The following is a 24,080-nucleotide window of genomic DNA, read 5'->3' on the forward strand; positions in this document are numbered from 1 at the left end:
TTAAATATTTTTCTAAGAAAACTTTATTGTTGTCATTCAATTCTACTCGCTTCAAACAAAGTTTCCTCGTCTGTTGCGGTCTAAAATATTAATATCTGATTGCAATCAGTAATGGGTCTGGTTTTGGGCCAAGTGAAATTGGGCCGTGGAGTAAGACGATCCAAGAGGAGAATTTTGAAAGAGTCGGGGGTCATCGTGCGTCGATGGGGGTGATGAACAATTGAACAAACAACAAAGATGTCGCAGTTCTGGAAGCCAGGGACGGAGAGGCCTCAGGGCCGCGTGGTGGACGTTGAAGAAGGCGGTGTTCTCTTCTTGTCTGGCTCTCACCATTCCTCTTCTTCTTCTCGATACGGTCACGTCAGCATCGAGAAGCAACGGCGGCAGCGTTTGCCTGTGTTCAAGTACCGCACCGCCATTCTCTACCTTGTCGAGACTCACGCCACCACAATCATCGTCGGCGAAACTCGAAATGGAAAAACCACTCAAATTCCTCAGGTCACCTTCCTCCAAATTCAAATGCAAATGCAAATTCATGTGACTAACAATTTGGAATTGGCACTGTGCATTGCAGTACCTGAAAGAAGCAGGTTGGGCCGCTGGTGGCAGACTCATTGCTTGTACTCAACCTAGATGACTTTCCGTTCAGGTCACTTCTTCGCATCATATTACTCATTCTTCATTCACAGTACTCTTTGGTCGCTAATCTCATCTCTTTGCGTTTCCCAGGCTGTTGCTTCCAGAGTTGCCGAAGAGATGGGAGTAAAACTCGGTGACGAGGTTGGCCATTAGGTTTGAAGTTGTTACCAAACCGGTGAGCATCTCTCTCTGACTCTCTTCAATTATCACTTATGTGCATCTTATGTTGTCATCTTACTCTAAGACACACTTGCCTCACATATAATCTATATTAATATCACAGGCAAGAAGGATGAAAGAAATAAATAGTAGAAGAGGAGAGTTGATTAGATGATAACGAAGAATTGTAACAAAGGCCTGAGGAATATCTATGTATTGACATTCTTGCCAAAATCTTTAACAAAGGCCTGAATATCCGATAATACTCAACAAAGGAAATGCTTTGGCTATGATTATGTTGTTTCACCAGATACCTTTACAAAAAACAATAAAATGTTTTACAATATTCACCTTTTAAAACTTTTTTGGTATGAATTTACTTATGTTGCTGAGAACAAGTGTGCCCACTTTGGGACAATTTATTTTACTTCATTTTAACAAGTTAAGGAAGAAAGGAAGGAGCAAAATTTAATGGCAATTTCTATAAAACAAAAATGTCAACATTTTTGCAGTTATTTTTTTTTTATTTTTGGTTTCTTTGATTTGATTTTAGCAGAATGCATTCATTTTGAAGAGTCATGTTTTACCCTAGATTTTCTTTGGATTACAGTTTCTCTTTGGCCTTCTGATAGATGTTTTACTGGACTTTTCAGTTCTGGTATGCCAAGAGATCCAGCAGCCTTGATGCATTATTGAATCTTTCTTCTTTTCCTTATTTTTTTTAATCTGGTTTGGAGGATATCTTATCCTGCCCACTTTGTAGTCATACCCTTCCTTTGTCTCTCTCTATATATGCATTACACACCACACACCACACGCCACACACCGTGCGTGTGTGTTCTAACATCATATTAAGTATTCTGTTCATGTAGTATTGTTTCTTCAATTTCATGGTGTAATGATGATCATTGTGTTTTATTATATGTTTTTTTAATGGTTGTTTATTCTATTTTGTTTTGTGTTCCTGTTACCATTTCAACATCTCGAATTGTAATTTGTATTTTGTAATGATGTTAACTGTGGCAATCATTCACTGAGCCCATGACTGCAACCAGGCTATATACAGAAGAATATTTTCTTAACCACATGTCTAATGAGGGAATTCCAGAGATACAGAGATCAAATATGGTCTCCTGCCTAATCCAGGTTAGTAACCATTATGGAATAATTTCACAGAAACAGAAGTATTTTAGCATGGTTTATTTTTTATAGTGTTGCCACCGTTATCTGTTATTTATTTTTCTCCTGGCATGGAACTTTTTGAATGGGATGATATTTTTCGGATCAATAGAATGATGACTAATGAAAAGTTGCATCATTGATATTTTGATATATCATAAAATTGTTTGAATTCAATAAATAATAATTAGAGTATTTGTTCTCTATATATGATCATTTTAATTAAAAAAATCATCAAGATTAACCAGAGAGGTAAAGATGAAGTTGCATTTGAAACTTCAGTGTTTTTGACAATTCATTTTATCAACTATTTTCTTGCAATGAATTCGTTGTGCCTTTATTTTTTTTCCTGGCCTGGTATTACTATCTCTTTTTCATGGTCTGGTATTTTTAACTTCATGATCTAAATCCTATATGTCGAAGTCATGTAAAGAGAAGAATTCTGAGAGGTCATGAACAGAATTCCTTGTTATAGTACCCCCAACTTGCATATCACTACTCCCCTACATATGTTATGCGATAACATTATTTTTATTACTTCTGTCTGTTACTGTGCCAATGGTTAATTTTATGGTGGTTTTCTCTTCTAATATGGAAGGTGTTGAACAACTTTGTTGCATTCTTTAGCCTGTGCCCCTTAGTTCTGCATCACCTCTCTCTAATAAAATTTCTCCATTTTATCCACAAAAGAAAAGCTTAGTAGTATAGTGTTTAATGAGATGGATTGTCCAATTATCACCTCTACCTTTTCTGATATTGCTGATATCATTCCATATTGTGGGAATATTGTTCGCTGGAATAGTGTGTATGTAGATCAAGTTAATGATCAATCCTAAAATTAATTACCTGACACTTTTTCTGATTATTTCCAGTTAAATGCCTTGGGGATTGATATTATCTTGGGCTTTGACTGGCCAGCATCTCCGTCTGCTGAAGCAATGATCCGAGCACTAGAAATTCTCTACTCACTTGGGGTCTTGGATGATGATCCTAAGCTGACTTCACCAACTGGATTTCAAGTTGCAGAGATTCCACTTGTAAATTTCTCTTACCACAAACATCATGTTTGATTCATTTGTTAAATGCTTCATGTCGAATTATAAAGACTTGTTTTATTCACCATGGGCCTAGGGTTAGTCTAAGTACACTAGTCAGATAGAGTCATTTGGTGATCAGGATAAAAAAAAGATAGGACAGAATAAGCCATCACATCCTATATTTTAATCTATCGTTTGGTGAGCTGACAAGATAGGATAACCTTATCGTATTTGTGTATCCTATCATGTTCATTAGTTCAAAAATTATCCAGAGGGGGAGCTAGATTGAACAAGTAGGATAGGATAGAGAAAATTTCCACCTTTCAGCTTGTTACTACACAACTTTTTCGCTCCACCACCACCACCACCACAATTGTTGCCATCATTGCTGCTACCATGTACCAGTATTGCTGCCACCACAACCATTGCTACTGTTGCCATCACTACTATTGCTGCTTCCATCTCTTGCATGTGTCATGATTGCTTCCATAATTTTTACCACTACTGACGCAACCACTATCACTACATTTGCCAGGATCCAATGGTCTCAAAAATGATAATAGCTTCCAGTCAACTTGGGTGTTCAGAGGAGATAATCACCATTGCTGCTCTTCTTTCCGTCCAAGTAAATCTTTTTGCCATAGTCATAACTCATCACTACTATTGTTTAGGATACCAATTTTAATAAAATTGTGTGAGAATCAATTTCATGCTGTCATTGGGAAATATTAAATGAACTATATCGGTATATCATCACAAATATACAGTTGAACATTGATGTATAGAGCAGTTGACCTTAATTTCAAATTATCTATGTTTACAGTCTATCTGGATCTCAGGGAAAGGGATACAAAAGGAATCAGATGAAGCAAAATTGAGATTTGCTGCTGCGGAGGTACGTTAGTTCATGTTTTTCTCACTCACCTTTTCTATTTATAACCATAATTCCCTCTACATTATTTATGTGTGAAACATCCGATGATTCTTCATTAAACTCCTCTTCCAGTGTGTTATACAGGTTATCTGTAGCAATATGATGTATGAAGTATTTTTTAATTCATAAAAGTGATCTTCTTTTGATAATTGGTACAATTACAGGGTGACCATGTAACGTTCCTTAATGTATATAAGGGTTTCATCAGTCTGGTAAATCTTCACAGTGGTGTCACAAGAACTATGTAAACTACCTTGCCATGGTGTGTATATGTTTAGCAATTTTGCACAATTTAGGTACTTCAATATGTCCTTTCCAATAATCATGTTGGCATGGCTGCTTAACTTGCACAGAGAAAGGTTCTTGAAGTTAGAGAACAACTCAGAAGAATTGCAAAGAGGATAGGCTTAGTCTTAAAATCTTGCGAAAGTAATATGCAGGTTTTTTTAATTTTCTTCTTTATACTTACTGATTATGATTTTTTTAAAACTGTCTTCAATAATCTTCTGATTTATTCTCTGTTGGGTGCTTAAATATAGTCAGTTATGGAAAGCTCTGCACTAGTGTAGTTGTTATTTTATTGATCCTGTCCCATTCTTTTGTTTTTCACCCTACTACATGATTTGACTTTCAGTTCCTTGATTTTATGGCCCGTTTGGATTAACAACTTAATTAAGATCTTTTTTTTTTGTTTTAAGGGAAAATAGGGTTAAACTGTTCTTATATAAGCTATATGTTGTTTCCATAAGCTATTGTGGAGAGCTTATTGAAATAAGCTAAAAACAATTTATTGACATATCATAAGTTATTTTCATAAGCTCTTCCAAATACATACACGAGTGCTTATGTCATAAGTCCAAATAAGCTGTACATGTTCTTTAAAATGGGGCTAAGTTATAAGGTGTATATTTAAATGTTATACTTTTCCAGGTGGTCAGAAAAGCAGTCACTGCTGGCTTTTTGCTAATGCGTGCCATCTAGAGGTGAGATACTTCTTGACACACTAAAATGCATGAGTTTCTCCTTCATTTTTCATGTATATTACCATTTTTTGCCACAAATTTTGTGGTAAAGCAAATAATTTGACTCAGTTAAATTTTATCTGTTTCTGTACCTTGTTAAAAGGCATACAGGCATAACGGGATGTATAAGACGTTAAGAGGATAACAGGAAGTTTATATTCATCCATTGTCAGTGCCATTCAGGTTAGTACAAACTGAGTTTTTATGTATTATGTGCACTACTATTTTTGCTTTAGAAGATTGAGTAACCTGGAACATTTAAACAGAAATCTTGTAGTCTCTTCCGGTGTCTGAACTTGTGACTTTTGTATATTTTTTCTTCCTTTTTTCTGGGGGGATCACAATGATATACTTTGATAAAGTTTACCTAAAGTTGTGTTCTTTTGCAGAGTAAATCCAAAGTGGGTTATTTACACTTCTCTTGTATCAACTGATCGACAATACATGCGTAATGTCATAACCGTAGATACCTCATGGCTATTGGAGGCTGCTCCTCACTTCTATCAGCTACAGCAATCTAATCATCTTCTTCGCTGATTCGCCGTAGGCTAATTAACTGTGTCTGAGGCGAAGCAAAGAAATTGTTTATATGTCAAATTTCAGTTCAAGTAGAACAGATTAACCAGTGGTGTTAGGACTTTCGTTACTTGTTTGTAAATTGCGTACTTTCTCGAGGCTAATGGAAGTCTTTTTTTATCCTCTGTAGTCCTCACGGCTGTTGTTGTCTCAATGCCTTTATAGTTTGTTAATTATTGTTTAAGGATACGGAGCGAAAATATTTGTTTTTATTAAAAAATTGCTTACTCTTGAATGTTTCTTGTTTGTAATCTTTGAAGGCAATCGTGGACTATGACATTTGAAAAGTGTAGTGCTTTCTTCTTCTTTGGACATATTTTGTAAAGTAAAATATAAAAATATTGGAACTAGCAGAAAAAAAGAGATTAAAATTGGAGGAAAATTATCATTGAAATTCATAAAAGAGAATATCTATGTATAGGCTTAATTAAATTAATTGAAACAAAACATAAAAGATAAAATATGCATCAATAACAAAAAAGAAAAAAAGAAAATCTAAAACTTATTCAAAAAATTTGAATAAGGCAAAATCTCATGGAAATGTTAGGCTTTAACATCATGATCTTCAAACTTGATATATCAAGCGATTTAGTCATTATGTCTACAAGTTGATCATCAATTTTTTGACTTAAATCACGGTCATCATTACCATTCAATTTAATTTTTGTCAAGATTTGTCATCTCAAATTTACCTTGTATGAATTTTAATGGCTTCAAATTAATGTGATCAAATTTTTTATGCCAAACATCAAGCTCATCATCAATTTTGGCAATAGAATCATGAACTTTAACTAAATTAAAATTCAAATAAAAATTGTTTTCAATCATTTCGTGATAAAGGATATATATTATCTTCGTTCTCTTCAATGATAAAGTAATATATTTTCAACTAATGTTTTTTTACAGCATTTTTCAACTAATGTTGTAAAATTATACATTGTTATCAATCTTTCGGTGTAATAAAACAATTTTTTTTATTTTTAAAATCACATATTAAATATATTTTTATTGATTCAATAAGGTATTTCTGAATGATCACTTTTTCATTATATATATATTTTATACCAATACTTTTGAAATAGTATGTAAAAATTCAATTATTATCTAAGGAAATAATGTACCAATTATGATCACCGTATACGATTTTTAATTAAATTTTTAAAACTATTTTATTGCTAAATATCACTGTATTAAAAATATTCTAATCTCTAAATATATAATTTTATACTACAAGCAAAAAGATTGTATGTTCCATTTATATTTCTTATCTATTTTTTTTCTAATTTTAGTGTATATATTTATTCATTTAATGTTTAAATTATATATACAAATGTTTATATTAGATATGAATAAAAATTATAAATTTAAACCATTTGAATTAATATTTTTTAGTATTTATATTAAAGGAACAAATAGTTACATCATTATAGTAAAAATAATTACCTTCTTCATATTTCATGTTTCAATTATAGTAAAAAATATAACATTTTCTTTTTTAAAAAATATAACATTTTACTTTTATAATTACGTCATTATTTTCATTTTAAAAATAACGACAAAATACATGCAAAGTTTGAATTTTTATAACAAATATTTTTATGTCGTTATTTTAATTCTTATTTTTTTCTATAATTATATGTAATAAGTATTGCAATTTTGACCTTTTAATTGAAATATTGGTCAGTTGCACGTGCCTAAAAAAACAAATTCTCGAAAATTAGATGTCGGTTTTTTTGTAAAAATAAAATAAAATAATGAACAATTATTCACGACTTAAAGCAACCACATTAATCTTTAAATTTACTGCAATTTTTAAACCACCCCAAAGTAGTCAAATATCACTACTAACAACTTTTAATGGACTGCCAACATTCTTTCAAACCACAAACAGGGTGCACTGCAAGAATAGTGGATCTTAGGACAAGTGGTGATATATTGTTAAATTGAATTTCAAGAATAAACGTTTGAATTTCCTTTTTTATTGACAAGTGTCACAAAAGGTATTTAAATATATGGGCTTTCTCAACATCAATTTTAAATTAACTTTTTAAGCCCATGATTACAATAGCAACAAACATCACCTATAGGACTGTAACATCAAAAGCCTAAACAACTGAAATAAGTTAAATGAAAATCCCATGCAAAGTAGCATCTCTTGATTTTCATAAATCAAAGAGTATACATACTCTCCCACCAAACAAACATAACCTATGCAAAGCATGCATATCCAGGGTTATTTCTGCTTCAACCAACACCAGGGAAATATTCATTTTCCTTACTTGCTACCACTGCATACTCATCAGACCAAGCTACAAACTCAGAGCTTCAAGTTGAGATCAATGCCAACTCTTCCTGTTTCACGTCCCCCACGATTTGCGCCACGCGTGGTCTCTGATACCTCTGAGTCCTCCACTTCTAGGAAGTTATAGAAAGGCTTACGATTTGATTCACTTGATTCTGAATGTTTGTATGAGTCCATTTTTTCCTATAAAATTATAAAAACAAGAAACAAATATATTCTGCTAGACAAACAAAAGAGTAAAGAATAATATTCAACCCTCTAGAATAGCTTGCAACTTACGTCATTAACTTGGCTAGGGAGCACATTTCCCTTGGAAAGAACACCAGGAAACAAATGCATAGGAGGTGAAGGAACCTCAGGAGTAACAAATGGTGGGATTGCATGACCAGGCACTGTGATGTCAGAATTGAACCTTGTGTTGCTGAGCTCCAGAGTGCTACCCCATTTGGCATCCCTTTGAAAGAGAATTTGGTAACACTATAAGCAACTATAAGATGAGAATTTAAGAAAATGTCAGTGATGAAAAAGTGATTAGTACCTGTAGCACTCCTTGGTGGAATTGAAACTACTTGCACCATGACTATCATTTATGGATGATTGGTGTGCTCTATTGTAGTGAGAAAAACTTGGAAGAACGTGAAAGTTTGATGGTGGAATCAGAGAGTTTTCCAAGGCGGAAGAGTGAGATCGCTTCATGCCAACCATCTACAACACATATTGGTTGTCAACATAAAAGTGCAATATTCTGATTCCATTTGCTTTGAATGGAGAAATTCTTCACTTTGCGTCATTGTTACATGTTAAGTCTCAATTGAAAACTGAGTTTCTTGCATAATGACCAACGGGGACATGTCTCAAGAAGTGAAAAGGTAAATAACTTATTATTGTTATACACTTGTCTATCATAAGTAATGTATGAGTTGCTCTTATGAAAAATTGTGTATTTTGCATGTAATTAAAGTTTAACAATTTGCCAATCAACTTAGACCGCATTACCATCAACTACCAAATACAAATTTGTATCAATTTCACGTCAAATGGCTGATTAAGACCATCCGAAGTACTTTATAAACAACCAAATATAACGTGATTTGAATGAGTTCACCCACGTTCATCGCCCAATCCGAGAAGAACTGACGTTAAACGTGCATTGGAAAGGGTAAAACAACAAAAGCATAATCAACTAAAAACAAAAATTGAAGCTAAATGAATTAACTGTGTCGTTAAAATTTATTGTAAATGTTATCATGTCTAGATGGAACAAAAATTTGATAAAAGTAATTAGAAGAATTACTTTATGTTCTTCCGGGACTCTAGACATGTAACTGTAACACAAACTTTGGTTTGAAGGAAGCTCTGGATCTGGATGATTATTGCTGTGAAGTCTCATTGACAATGATACTGAGGAGGTTGGGATCCCAGGGAATTGATTTGCCTACATATAAATATCATATCATCCCGTGAGAATTTCATATACAAATATATAGCACAAGCAATGAATCTTTTCATTTTGGCCTGGTTACTCAATTATAAGATATGTCATAGATAAACACAACACTTTACCGTGGAAGAAGAATACTTATTGTTGTTTCTCTTCTGAACAGTTGCATGGTAAGGCCAAATGGAATTAGTCTCATTGGACAAATTCCTAGTGGGAGAATTGGCAAAGTCACACCGATTTACATCGATTGGTTCATTCATGTTCAAATTAGACTTACATGAATTGAGATTCAAAGGGAACAATTCTTTTTCAGGAGAAACCAGACCAGATCCACCGTTGTTTTTTTCTAGTGATCCATAGTTACCATAGATAGATGTTATGGTTGGGGGTGTAGTGGCACCTAAATGATCAAATATTGGGGCTGAAGGAACATTAGTAGGAAAATTGCTTGACATAAAGGAAGGATAAGGTATAGTCTTTTTTGGTGAGGTTGGAGGCTGCAGTTTCATAGAAGAAGAAGGATAAGAATTGGAATTAGAATGATGGGAAACAAAAGATGAAAATCCTTCTGGATTTCCCTTGTTGTCAACTAAGTCTATGGTTTCTTGCTCTCTCAAGATCTTCTCGAGTTCCGCCACTCCGGGTCCTCTTTTTGGAACTCTTGGACGTTTTGATTGCTTCTTCAAGCCGGAACCAGAGCTCCAAATACTACTAACAACGTTCCCACCAGTCTCACAGCCACAAGCACTGTTGCAAGTATTGCTGCACATGTTCTCCTGTTCGGACTATTCGTAATATGTATCACACTGCTGCAGTTTCAGCCATGCAAATGCAAAGATTCAAACCAATTCAAGTGTATTTAAACACAATCGAGAGTTGAAAGAGAATTCAAAACAAATCCAAACTATCCATGCAAGGATCACAAAGTATAATTCAAAAGTGGCAACAAAAAATACTCATTAAAAAACAAATAAGCGTGTTACATGGAAAGAAAATCTCTCGAGTATAATAGAGGAAGATACGCATACTAGCTTGGTGAAACAATTATTAAGAGTGAACCGTGTCTTCAGCTTAGGAAAATCTTAAAGAGTGATATCTAGAAGGTGTTCCCGGGATTTTCTCAGACCCTTCTGAATGCCCGAGAAAAACAAATCTGACAACAAACATGAGAGTTTTTCAAAGCGAGGAAATCCAAGCATTCATCAGAATCTTTCTTGCCTTCTCGATTTTCACGCCCGTGTTTTCTCCCTCACTTTGATTAATGTCTCTTCACGGAAAAACTAATCAAGTTTTCAAAGATTCTTCACTGAAGTTAATCCGTGCTATTTTAAACCAGAAACATGCATTTTCGTCAGCCAGCTGTTGCATGCAACATATAGTACTTTTCGTGGACCATGCTCTTAGAATATTATGGAGTAGTATAGTACTTGTTTCCTTTTTGGTCGCTCTAAGTTTTGTTTTATTCTCGACTAAGTATGTTTGCCCACAACCAAAATCACTTCTTTTCCGGATAAAACAATTGTTTACGTACGTGTTTGAACTCACAGTGATTTCTTTTTAGATAAAATACCCGTAAAGTGATCTTTTAAAATTTTTTATTTGGATACTTTGAATCAGAATTAATCTTGAAGATATTATCACCAAAATAGATTTTAATATATATATATATTATAATTAGTTATATATATAATTAAAATTAAATAGACATAATTAAAACTAAGTCAATATGTCTATAATATGCTAACAATATTTTTATTTCATTTTAGTATGATTTATCACATCATTAAAGATATGAGTGTGAAGATAAATTAGATAAAATGCATTTAAAATTAAATAAATATAAAAAGACTTTTAACTATATTTTTTTATAAATTTGATTATATTTTTAAATAATAAATAACTAATAAACATATAGACAAGTATTGATGCGAGGGTAAATTAATCAAAATTCAAGTAGACTTTATTTTATAGAAGTAGAAATTATTCTTGCTTATATTTCACTATGACTTTGTTGCATCGTATTTGATTTAACCATGATTTTAAAAATAATTCAAACATATAAAATTGAATCAAAATCAAAATTGATCCACCGATATAGGCTATTCAAACACACAGCGGTTGAAATTTTAAAACTGATCTAATCTGATAAAAAATTGGCATCATAGATTAAATCAATTTATAAAGATATATCTATGTTAACAATAAACTCTTTCCGGCATATACTTTTTTCTATCTAGTGAATTTCATCTAATATTAGTACTAAATTCATTGAGTTTTTTCTTTTTTTTTATATATTTAATATAGAACAACTAAAATCACTTTTTTTTTCGGTACAAGATTACTTGGATAAAAGAATTGTTTACTATACTGGTTAAAACTTTAGAACTGATCATCTAATCTGATAAAAAAAATTGGCATCAGTTGTTACTTTTTTTTTTAGAGACATCAGTTTCTATATTAGATATAAATTTATAAAGATATATATGTCAACAATAAACTCTTTCTGACATACTTTTTAATCGACTGAATTTCATCTAATATTAGTGCAAAATTTATTGAGTTTCCTTTTTGTTTAATAGAATTCAAGTAACCAAATAGTAACTTTCTAGATATGTGGAAAACAATATTTTTAAAAATATGTACCTAATATATATATCTAGATTTGGCTCATTAAAAAATATATTTTAGAAGATAAAGTATAAATAATAATAATTGATTAGAATGTTAATAGTTTCTTTTTGAAAGTTAATAGCTAAGATCTTAAGAATAGTCAATACATATTATATGTGCATAACTTTATTTTTACAAATATATATATATATATAAAATTTTAATTTCAATTTCAACTATGGATATTTAAATCAACAGTTATTATTGTTATTTCATATTATGTCATAAACTAAATTGTGTGAGTTTCGTTTTTATTTAATAGATTCCACATAACTATATAATCAAATTTATGTGGAAAAAGAACATTGAGAAATGTTACTAATATCTTTCTAGATTTGACTCCTTGAACAAATATATTTTCAGAAGAAAAAGTATAAACAATAATCATTGATTAGAAAATTAATAATTAAAATCTTAACAATCACTTGATATATTCTACATGTGCATATATTTTATTATAATTTCAGTTATTAGTACTTAAATAAATAGTTATTATTACATTTTGTTTCTTAAATTGTGAGTTTCAGTTTTTATTTAATAGAATATTTTAAAAGATAAAGTATAAGTAATAACAATTTATTAGAAAGTTAAAAGATAAGATCTTAACAAATAATTAATATATTTTATATGTGCATGTATTTTATTAGAATTTCAATTAATCGATAATTAAATAAATATTTATTTATTTTCTAAATTAAATTCTGTAATTCACGTAACTAAATAATAAAATTTATGTGGAAAAAATATAATAAAAAATTTACTAGTATTTTTCAAAATTTTATTCAATAAAACTATATTTTCAAAATAAAGTATAAACAATAATCATTGATGAGAAAGTTAGTAGTTAAAAACCTAAAATCTTAACAATCACTTGAAATATTTTATATACGCATATATTTTATTATAATTTCAAGTATCAATATTTTTATTGGAAAAAAAACTATCAATATTTAAACCAGCGGTTATCATTAAGTTTGTTTTTTATTTGATAGAACTCACTTAACTAATTAATTAAATTTATGTGGAATACAATATATTAAAAAATATGTTATTAATATCTTTCTAGATTTGATTCATTAAAAAATATTTTTTATAGGTAAAATATAAATGATAAAGATTAATTATGATATCAATAATTAAGATTTTAAGAATCACTTAATATATTTCCTCTCTAAAATAAAAAAATCTTAAAAAGAGGAGTTTTAGGAATCATTCCTTAATTACAGTATTTTTAGGAGTTTTCCTTAATTATCCTAATCTCATACATTTAAACTTATTTTTTTTTATTTTTTTCAAATATAATTTTAGTTTTAAATTAAACTAGCTTAGTGTCACGTATTTGTACCTTCTTACGAGTATTAAATTCAGATTTTATAATTTATAGGAAAAAAATATATTTTTTTAAAATTTTTAATATATTATTAATTATTTAATTTAAACTTCAATAAATGTATGTTAGCAAATATTTAAATATATTTTATGTACTTGAAAAAATTGTTATAAGTGTTGTCCTAAGTAGACTTTTCTTCATTTTGATGATGTTTTATATGTTTCATTTTGACTTTTTTTAAAAAAAACAATGATTTATTTTATATTTTTTAAAATATATTATTGGTATAAAGTATTTAGTGGTTTTGTTAATAATTCATCTTTCTCAAAATATGACATATGTTCACATGACAAATATATGTTTTGATTTTCTTAATTATTTATATCTTTCAATTTATCATTTCCATCTCTATGTATAAATTAAATTTCAATTTTTTAAGAGAAACTATCCAATAGTAAAAGAAAATTGCATCATAATCAAATTTATTTATTGTAAATTTAAAATATAATTTAGATATTTAAAAGTATTTATTTATTATAAATTTTAGTTTTATAAAAATAAACATTTACAATGTATATTGCACAAACTAAATTACTACATATATTTTATTATAACTCCAACTATCGATATTTATATCAACATTTATTACTACATTTTGTGTATAATTTGTTGTATAAAATATCATTTCTCTATTGTTTTCTAAATATGCAGTTCTTTTTACCTAAAAATCATGCTGAATCTTAAGCAAGATCGTCGTGGTTCGTCTAGGATTGCATTGATTTCTGATATTCCACATTAAAGATCAAGCGTTATGATTCATGGTGATTTTTTATAGACAAATTTCTGGACTAAATTTCAATTAGAAATTCATTTTTTTTTTCAAACCACTTTACAAATAGTGAAAATTTTGTGTAGTTTCATTTTCGATCGTTCTTGTACAACTTTTCTTCATCTCCAGGGTTTTTTTTTCCTGCTTTTTTTTTTGGTTTTTTCTTTGTGCTTCATCTGAAACTAAGACCCTTAATCGGTTATTATTTTCATGTGATATTGTTCTATGTTTCTTGCGTTTTTTTATCTATAGGAATCAATAACAAAAACAGTGACAAGGATTCACGACAAACCCACATTTTGCTCAATTAATGTGATATTATTATCTGTTTCTTGCATTTTTGTAGGAATCAAAAAAACAAAAATAGAGTCGAAATTTATAACAACTTATATTCAACTAGTTAGATTTCCTTAACTATTTGTTTTTTATATGCTTAGGGCTTACCCAATTCTTCCGTCCTGAGTTCTCCACTATTTAATAATTTGTTTCCTACATCTATGTGGTCACAGTTTGTGTTATGCTTTTCTGTGTTTTTTTTCCTACATAAAATCATAAGTTTTTATCACTATGTTCTACCATTATCTAGTCTTGGTTTGTGAACCTTAATTTGAAAGGAAGATGATATAAAATAAACAAAATTACAATTTATATTATTAAGTTTATCTACTTTTCAGATCATCAAATGAAAAATTTTATTTTTTTATTACTGAATTTTTTATTTTATTTCATAATAAAACATCTAATAAAAATAATATTTTTCTTCCTTATATTCCAATTTTATTCTAGGCTAGCTGTTTAGGAGTTAATTATATTTGTATTTTGTGACCATGAGTCGTTTTGCATTGTATGTATTAATTATGACATAAATTTATATATGAATATGAATATGAATTTTAAGTTTAAGTTTTTTTTTTTTAAGATATTGATGTGAAGTATATCAACTTTTGTATATCCGCTAAAAAAACTTAATTGACAATCTTTATTAATTTGATATTCATGCTCCGCAGCATTTTTTTCATTCTTGAAGAGATATGAACCAAATATCATTGGAACAAGTGACAAGTTGATATTTTAAATTTAAGCTTAATTAAATGTTATAAGTTACAAGATGTTTTTCTTATCTAAGTCATTTTTATCACATGCATATCTTTGTATGTATGCAGATCTTGCAATTTGTGTTATAACATTTTGGTTTAAAATTTTCAATTCCTCTCCTCATACCGTGTAGTGTGAGATCTCAATGTTCACGACATTGATACACAGTCATAATTCATAACATTTTTTTCTCCTCCTGGTCCATATACGACCGTGTCCATTTTTAAGTCCTTCAATTTTCTTTTAAATAGGACACATAAAAAAATAAGAATTTAAAATTTTCTTTTAAATAGGACACATAAAGAAAAATAAGAATTTGAAGAAAAAAATTACAGATAAACGGATTAATTTAGTTTAGCGAAATTAAAGGCAAGGATTAATTTGCTTTATTTTCATCTTTCTCTTATATATGGTTAATGGATGCTATAACAGGTGGACGGAAAAAAGCTACCCTGCAAACAACTAGCCAACCAACAAAATTTGGAATAAAATTTTGTCAGGAAATATGTGCAGTCTCCAACCTGGCAGCCTTAAAATATTGCATCTTTAAAAGCCATACTAGATGTATCTGCTAGACTGCCACAAATTAAAACCACCTTTTAAATTGCAAGAAAATGAAAGGTTTGGCAAATGATTTTGACCTTACAATGATGCTTTTCCCATTTAAGATAAAATATTTCTAGAAATACATTCTAAGAACAAGATGTATTTATGTGAGTGAGACATCTTTGGCAAAAAGAAATGCAACCACATGGGTCATACCGTATATAATCTTTATTCATTATGAAGATCATCAGATCATAATTAATAACCCTTTTTCGTTTATGCTAGCTAGCAACAACAAGCCCAAATCCAATTATAAATTATTAAATATCATGTTGTCATTTAATTTATGTAGTTAATATCATTTAGTAAAAAAGGAAGATATGGGTTTTTTTTATCAGCCAAAGATATGGGTAATGTTTTGTACTTACAAAAAAAATTTACATCAATTTTGTTTTAAACAAATTTGTCTCCATCATATCGTTTATATCTTACATGTTTCTCTTTTCTTTTCTTATTTCTTAATTAATTGAAAAAATTGCTTAAAAGAATTGTTATGACAGGAGAATTATCCTTATGATAATATATGACTACAAGCAGGATTATTTCCCTTTTTAAGAACTTTTCAAACCAAATAAAGTCTTGGGTTATTCTTTAAATGTGAATTGCATGTTAATTATGTGATGCTTTAAAAATAGTTAAAAAAATGTAAATTAGAGTGTTTGGTGTTTACGGAATTAATTTAAAAAAAAATGATTTTTTAAAGTTATGTTTTGTTAGAATTTATTTTGAAATAAAATTCAGTATAACTGATTTATCTGAAATTGTTTTAAATCATAAGTAATTATCAACTCTTTTTTAATGTGTTGAAAAATTATTTAAAATCAATTCTAAGCTTAGAATAAATTATGATACATAAAATTAAACATGCACTTTATACTCCCACAAACAGTTAAAGTTGGATTAATTTATCAACAAGTTATTAGTTCTATTAAATTTAGATTTAATTCTTTTAAGTAAGATCTTAAATGGTAATCAAATAAATTATTCGACAGAAATTAATTGCTAATAAACACAATACCGATATCATAATAAAAAATGAAAATTAGATTTATCAATCAAATTTCACTTAAAATTACTTGCTCTCCTAAAACAATAAATAGAAATACAAAGCATTAACAAACAAGGGAAAATTATGGCGTAAACAATCCCAACACCCCCATAACAAAAAACATACCGTACCAATACTCATTTAAACTAAGGAATATATGCAAATGAAAGGAGAAAATTAGGAAATAACAATTTATTCACTACTTAGTTTAGCGCCTTTCTATATCTAATATGGTAGATCCATCACAGCTCTGAGTCCTTCTTCCTGGTCTTTCCCTATTACCAATCATCCTATGAAAAGATCCTATTCTCAAACCTGAACACCCCACCCTCTCCAATTCACTATCATCTTGTAGCTCAACACCACCCTCAGCCGGTGGTGCTGTGGGTTGGACTTGGTTGTGAACCCGTGTGGCACCTACATGACCATGTTCTGGTTGCACATTTGGGTCAACCACGGTGCGGCAAATTGGGCATGTGGTGTTAGAATTAAACCATTTATCAACACAATCAGCATGAAAAATGTGCTTACAATTTGGTAGAACCCTAGTGATTGCATCTTCCACAATAGTGCCTAAGCAAACCGAGCACTCTACAACTTCACCTTGCTTGAATTGGTCCGTTTGCTTGTACAAGAGTTTAGGCAAAGAGGCTATGATCGAAGGGTCAAAGCCAGAGTTGCGTGGCTCCACAGAACTCACATCAATTGGTGCAATTTGAGTGCTGATTTGATAAAGAAAGTTGTTTTGGCGTCTCCTTTGTTGGCGTTTAATGAAATATTTTACACAAAAATGGAAGATTATGATTAATAAGATCACACCAAATAAAGAGAAAGCTGCTGCTAGCATCACCTGAAGGCCTATACCAAGTGACTCCTCACCATCTTTGTCTCTAGATCCCATGCTTGATTGGTTTCAATGCAATCTAAGGTATACGGAAATATGGTTTTGGTTAATTTATTTTGTTTCCAAGGAATATATTGGTTGTTTCAAGTGGAAGCTATTGGTTGGATTGGTGTGTGGAAAAGAAGATTGGAACACGAAAATTAAATTGAAGCCTTTCATTTGAATCTTAATTTTGTCTCCGTCAATGTTATTGACTTTGGGTGACAAACGAGTTTCTCGGGTATGTGGAGTTATTGATCCATGGGCACAATTGTAGACTTCTCGCTACATTACAGAGTTAATTTCAATGAAAAAAATTGTTTACATTTTGACTTGTTGTACACATTAATAAACTATGCTATCAAGCGCTGCTACTTTTTCCTATGCATAATTGACACATGCATAATAATTTATCAATTTGAATAAAAAAATGTTTATCATCTACCAAAGAATAGCATTTAATTTATTTTGGATTCAGATCTTTAATGTAATGTAATCTAATAATTATATAACATAGTATAAGTTATCTTTTATATATATATATATATAACCAACAAAATATAAGTTATAGTTGCATTACTTTATAGAGTTTCTAGAAATTTCATGCATTAAAATTTAAAAAGAATATAAGAAAAAAAATATGGTTCGAAATGGCACGTAGCATAAAATCAATATTAATCATATATTCATTTACAATTAAAGTAAATTATACTTACACCCCACGAGGTTAACACTTATTACATTTAATTTCACTCTTTTTTTTATCATATATAATTTTTTTATCATCCATTATATCGTAATCCCCTAATCTATTAACATTGTCAAAGATAACGAAAAAAAAAAGATAAAGAAGTGAGGATCTAGTGATGCCGCTGTCACGTCCTCGACCCCGATGAAAGTGACATCGTTGTACTTGACGAAATAGCTGTCAAGTTGCAAAACGCCGTCGTAGGAGGTGAAGCAAATATTGCCAAGATGGACGATCGCATGCGACACGCAGCGAGAACACTAGTAGTTGGTGAGGTTGTCATCACACCGGAAGAGGTTGTAGATAGCGTCGAAAGAGACAAGAACAATGAAGTTGTTGTAGTTGGCGAGGGCGACAGTTGAAGAGGGAGGTGAGGAGTAAGTTGACGATGCTTTCGTAAGTGAAACCCAATGGGAACTTGAATGGGGAGCAAGTTGTACAAGAGTGATAAGGATCTTTAAGATATTTTACCAAAAATTAACACTACTAGTAAATGTGACTATTCAGGAGAGACAAACGAAATACGATTTTAGGAAGGAAATATAAGTATAATAAATGCTAACATGATCCAAAAAAAAAAAAGACAACATTAGTTTTATTTTAAAGGAGGCAGCATTAGTTTTAAAATTTATGGAAATGACCTTAATTGTATTGGAGCACATAATTATTTTCACTTAATTACTTGGATAGAGAGAATATTTTCTATCAAATAGAATAAAAACCGCGACCAACTGAGAACAATCTCTAAAAAATCTATATATTAGACAGAAAATTAATGATTAGTTTTTCTTTTGTCCATTTTTTTTTGTCTCAGTTCTCAAATTATCAAATGATTTTGAAGAATCTAATTTATCGATAATAATATTTTTCCCACTTTCAAGTTTCACAAAGACACTATCATTTAAATTTCATTGCTTCAAGATTCCTTGGTAAGTTTAAATATTTTAAATAATGTACGATATCTTTTATTTAAAGAAAATATAACTGAACAACCACAATTCCACACATATCTTGTCAAAATGAATTAGCCTAATTGTACTAATTTTCAAATTATTATCAAAACTCATCTATTTAGAAAGACACCAAATTTTTTATTTAGTCTATACTAGTATTAAATTTTTATATAATATAAGAATTTAACAAAACTCATCAATAACTCATTTATAATCAAAATTATTTAAAGTAAAGATAACGTTAATATTATTCTAAAAGTTATTATTAATGTTAACATGAATAGTTAATAATTCATACAAAATCATTTAAAGTAAAATAAAATTAATTAATCTATCTTATGACATAATAGATCATAAATAGAATTTTAACATTTTCAATTTCAATAAACTCTTATAAAATAAGTAAAAATTTTAAAATACTATTTGCGATCTACTATATCTCAAGGTAGATTAAATAATTTTATTTTATTTTAATTGATTTTGTACAAATTATTAATTATTTATGTTATTTTTAATAACAAATTTTAGAATAATATTAACTATTATGTTATCATTGTTTTAAATAATCTTGGATTATTAATAAGTTTTGCAAAAAAATTTTAAAGCCAATAATATTTCAATAATTTTGAGAATATACTTTTTTGTGGTTTGTTTAGGAAACAAAAAATCTCATGAACAACCCTACTCATCCAAAATCAAATTGAATATTTTATTATTTTTTGATAAATTCTGTCCATTCTTTCAGTTATGTAGCATTGCTCTTAAAGTAATCTTTCATCATTGATGGAGCAATTTAATTATCATATTATTATGTTGGAAACCAGTACTAAAGAGATAGTGTCTTTAACCATAAAAAAATTATATTATTAGAGATGTCAAGATGGGATTCAGCCTGATAAATTGAACTAATAAAATTTAGGTTCAAAACTATTTTTGTCTTAATCCAATCCAACCCAAAATATTTATTAAGTTGATATAGATTGATTTGTAGTGAGTAGGTAAACTTACTAACCCGAAATTTAAAAAATAAAACCCTTATTTTTTATTAGTTTAATATATATAGTCTTCCATTTGTTTAAAATATATAAGTGCTATTACTTATGTGTCTAAAAATAGATAAATATTATTAAATAAATAAATAAATAAATTTTTTATTTTCTTTATAATTTTTTCTCATTCATTTATGTTGTGATAGTTTATAAGATTTTGTTTTTATTTAAATACTTTATACATATTTCCGTATGCCAAATTATACATATTAAGGAAACGTTATATTTCCATAATATTACATTCCCACTAGTTATTGGACGAAATATATATGATACGAGAGACTTAATTTTAATAATTGATAAATTATCATAATTAAATGTGAATAATTAACTCAGAAGATCAAATTATGAGAAACAAATAGGAACAATTAAAACTTGGAATATGAAAATCACATGTGGGTTAAAATATAGAACTACAAATACAATCAGTTCTAAAAAGTTTAGTCAAAATTTGATAAAATTAGAAAGATTTTATATGCATGAAATTAAGATTTAATTAGAGAAAGATTTGAGTTTTTATTTTGAGTAAAATTTGATGTTTTTTGTTAAATTAGATTTTTATCCTCAGATTTTTTTTTTGGGTATGATCCTCTAATTTTTTGGATTTAATTAGATTTTCAATGTCAATTTCATCTAAACCATTTAGACAAAATTGACGTTAATGGTAAAATTTTATGTTGTCTCTTTATGGTTAAATATTGTTAATGATTTAGACAAAATTGATGGTCAGCACCTAATTAAACCTATTTTAAAAGTTAAAAGATCTAATTTAGCTTGAAAAAATTATAGGGCAATCGAATCAAAAGAACTAATTTAAACTTTTTTTTTTGATAAATTTTGAGTAAAAAAGTTTTAAAAAATTTAATCAATTCATCTAATTTTTATAAATTTTGGGTAGAAAAATGAAAACTTAGGGTTCTAGTTAAATAAAAATGAACAACAAAAATAAATTTACATAATTTTAAAATTAAATAAAGAAGCTTAATTGAATAAAAAAATTTAAAAAATTAATATTGTATTTCATAATAAAAGGATAAAAAATAAATGAAAATTTGTTATATTTAAAAGTAAAGTTAAAACAATAAAACCTACCTCTCTATGAAGCATCGGATATCCATACTAATGCCACCAGACCAACACGATGAGAAACAGTTTTGTGAATAAGGACTGTAGTAGAAGGGTCAACTGTCATGTTTGTTTCTACTTTCTATGGCCACTTACGCAATATAGAAAACTCAAAATGAGAGATATACAAGAGATAACCTTCTTAAGAGTTAAGACTGCAGAAAGTATTATAAGTTGAAAAATTGATAGCTGTTACAATTATGTCATTACTTAGCGTTTGAAGGTGACTCCTCACGGTCCAATTCCCAACCTGAACGAAAGAAGGTACGAGTTTATCATGCGAATGAAATTTTTGCTCAATTAATTTCTATTTTCTACGTTCTTCTTGCGGAGTGATTTGGGAACCTAAATAGGGATTGTAGAAAATGACAACAAATTGATAAAATGATAATGAACGAACCTGATTGCTATTTTTCTTCTATATGCAAGATCACGATGTAATTATTGAAGTTGGTTTGTACAGGTCTATTTGAGAAACTACTTGATCAAGTCGTCTATTTGAGAATATAGTTTTTTGCTAGGAGTAAATCTATGTCTGTTATTGTTTATATATGGCTTAATTAGTTATTTTGTACCACTATTTATTTATTTTATTCAATTTCATCCATCTATTATTTAAAAATTAAATTAGGTCTCATTTAAAAAAAAAAGTGATAATACAATCCTTTCAGTAAATTTGGTATAAATAGTGTTAAACATAACGTCAAAGTAGAATTGCTCCTTTAGTGATGTTAACAGACATGATGAATAGAAGTAACTTGTTTTGTCTAGAGGACATATATTTTGGTATAAATAGTGTTAAACATAACGCCAAATTAGTAATGCAATGAAAGTAATTTGTTTTGTCTAGAGGACATGTATTTTGGATTATAGATAATTTTATTTGAGATGAAAGTAGTTTTGTTGACACATCTAATCATGAAATAATTTTGAGTTGAATTTTTTTTCTTGTGTATAAGTTTTAATAATTGGTGCTCAAGTTGAGAGTTGGACCACGAAAAGAAATATTTATAGATAGGATTAAGATGCAAATCGAATGCCCATAGCCAAGTAAAGTTGTTCAAGGAAAAATGACTATCTTTGGATCAATGTCAAAAGAGTGAAGATTGCCATAAATATTGACCCTTAAAAGAGATTAATATTATGAGTCCTCTATTGAATAAGGTTTTCACACCTAATGAATTAATCTTTTGGATTGATTTCGCCTTTTGTATTTAAGTCTTAACAATTTTAAAAATTTATCCCATAGTATTTTTCGCAAAATTTATACTTAAAATTATTTATATATGTTTTATGCAAAATATATATTTAATTCTTTATTTATATGTTAAGTAAACCAAACTATTTAACTAAATTTGATTTTATCCGCATTTCAATCAAATTTTTTTGACTAACTCTCCTAAATAAACCATATTTCACAGTGAAAAAATATAAAAAAAACCATGTGTTTTGTCTAGTTTGTATTTAGCTCACTTAGCTTGCAGACTAATGGACTAATTCATAGGTCAAACGATAAAACAAAAAATAAGTATATATAACATAACTAAAAATTAGTTCATTCTTAAAATTTAAGATAAAAATGTGAACTTAAATACGAATAAATGAAAAAAAAAAACATAATAGTATTATATAAATTTATTGTTCATTTGGGATAAAAGTTTTGATTCAATAAATAAGAACAAAATATAGAACCCCACAAATAAAAAATAAAATAAGGTGTGACTAGTCGACGATAATATTATGAAAGTTAATGACAGCACAAGAACCGAAGCTTAACAAGAAAAGTAAACTTGGAAAATTAAATAAAAATAGCGAGTAGACAAAATATAATATAAGTTAAATAAGATATTATAGAATTAATTAGTAAATTGGTCCCGTAGCTCAGTTGGTTAGAGCGCTGGTCTTATGAGCCGGAGGTCGCGAGTTCGAGCCTCGCCGGGACCATGTTTTAATCAAATTTTAATGTAACATTGGTCCACGCATCACCACTTCTGACACAGCTGCATGATGAAGTAGGTGAACCAGAAACAATCATCGTTCACGCCTATATAGAGAAATAATTTCTTAGTTTTATAAATAATATTATTTTTCATTTGTTTATTAGTTTTTCATGTTGAATGGGATGAGACTTATTATGGGTAGAGGGGGTTTTGTTTTGTTTTCTTCTCCTCTCGCGTCTTTTTTATATAAATCTTCTCTTGTCTTTTTATCTCTAGGTGTATGGTTTTGTGAAAATACATTTCTAAAAAAAAAAGTGAAAAGAAATATAAATAATTGAATAGAAGAACCAGAAAAGCAAGAAAGCAAGGACTCAGCATCAAAATATTGGCAGAATTAGTTCCGCTGTCATTGTAGGTTTCCTTGCAGAGTTCTTCAAAAATCCAACAAACTATGCCATATTACGATACTCTCTCTGGCCTCTGTGGCAGGACTACACGTACTGACCCCATGTATT

The 24,080-nt window shown here is 29.2% G+C and overlaps 2 protein-coding genes, 1 non-coding gene and 1 pseudogene across 4 annotated transcripts; 2 read left to right on the plus strand and 2 right to left on the minus strand.

Annotated features, from left to right (window-relative positions):
* The first annotated feature begins 185 nt into the window (after window positions 1-185).
* Window positions 186-5,675, plus strand: LOC100778571 (probable pre-mRNA-splicing factor ATP-dependent RNA helicase DEAH9; annotated as a pseudogene).
* Window positions 5,676-7,503: 1,828 nt separating this feature from the next.
* On the minus strand, window positions 7,504-10,626 carry LOC102667982 (uncharacterized). Of its 2 annotated transcripts, none has more exons than XM_006597411.4 (6): window positions 10,318-10,626; window positions 9,412-10,098; window positions 9,143-9,283; window positions 8,387-8,553; window positions 8,128-8,302; window positions 7,504-8,031 (listed from the first exon to the last, which is right to left on the minus strand). In XM_006597411.4, the coding sequence occupies exons 2-6, from the start codon at window positions 10,057-10,059 to the stop codon at window positions 7,864-7,866; spliced, it is 1,299 nt and encodes a 432-aa protein (XP_006597474.1). In that variant the 5' UTR covers window positions 10,060-10,098; window positions 10,318-10,626; the 3' UTR covers window positions 7,504-7,863. The 2 variants fall into 2 exon arrangements, with proteins under 2 accessions (XP_006597474.1, XP_014622863.1); XM_014767377.3 differs by having other exon boundaries at window positions 10,273-10,626.
* Window positions 10,627-16,842: 6,216 nt separating this feature from the next.
* LOC100779105 (E3 ubiquitin-protein ligase ATL41) lies at window positions 16,843-17,969 on the minus strand. The gene has a single exon (XM_003547113.4). It carries the CDS (start codon window positions 17,766-17,768, stop codon window positions 17,076-17,078), a length of 693 nt encoding a protein of 230 aa, XP_003547161.1. The 5' UTR covers window positions 17,769-17,969; the 3' UTR covers window positions 16,843-17,075.
* Window positions 17,970-23,495: 5,526 nt separating this feature from the next.
* On the plus strand, window positions 23,496-23,569 carry TRNAI-UAU (transfer RNA isoleucine (anticodon UAU)). The gene has a single exon. It is a non-coding gene; the product is annotated as a tRNA-Ile (tRNA).
* The last annotated feature ends 511 nt before the right edge of the window (window positions 23,570-24,080 follow it).

The sequence above is a fragment of the Glycine max genome, chromosome 15 (assembly GCF_000004515.6).
Source record: "Glycine max cultivar Williams 82 chromosome 15, Glycine_max_v4.0, whole genome shotgun sequence".
NCBI classification, from domain to species: Eukaryota; Viridiplantae; Streptophyta; class Magnoliopsida; order Fabales; family Fabaceae; genus Glycine; species Glycine max.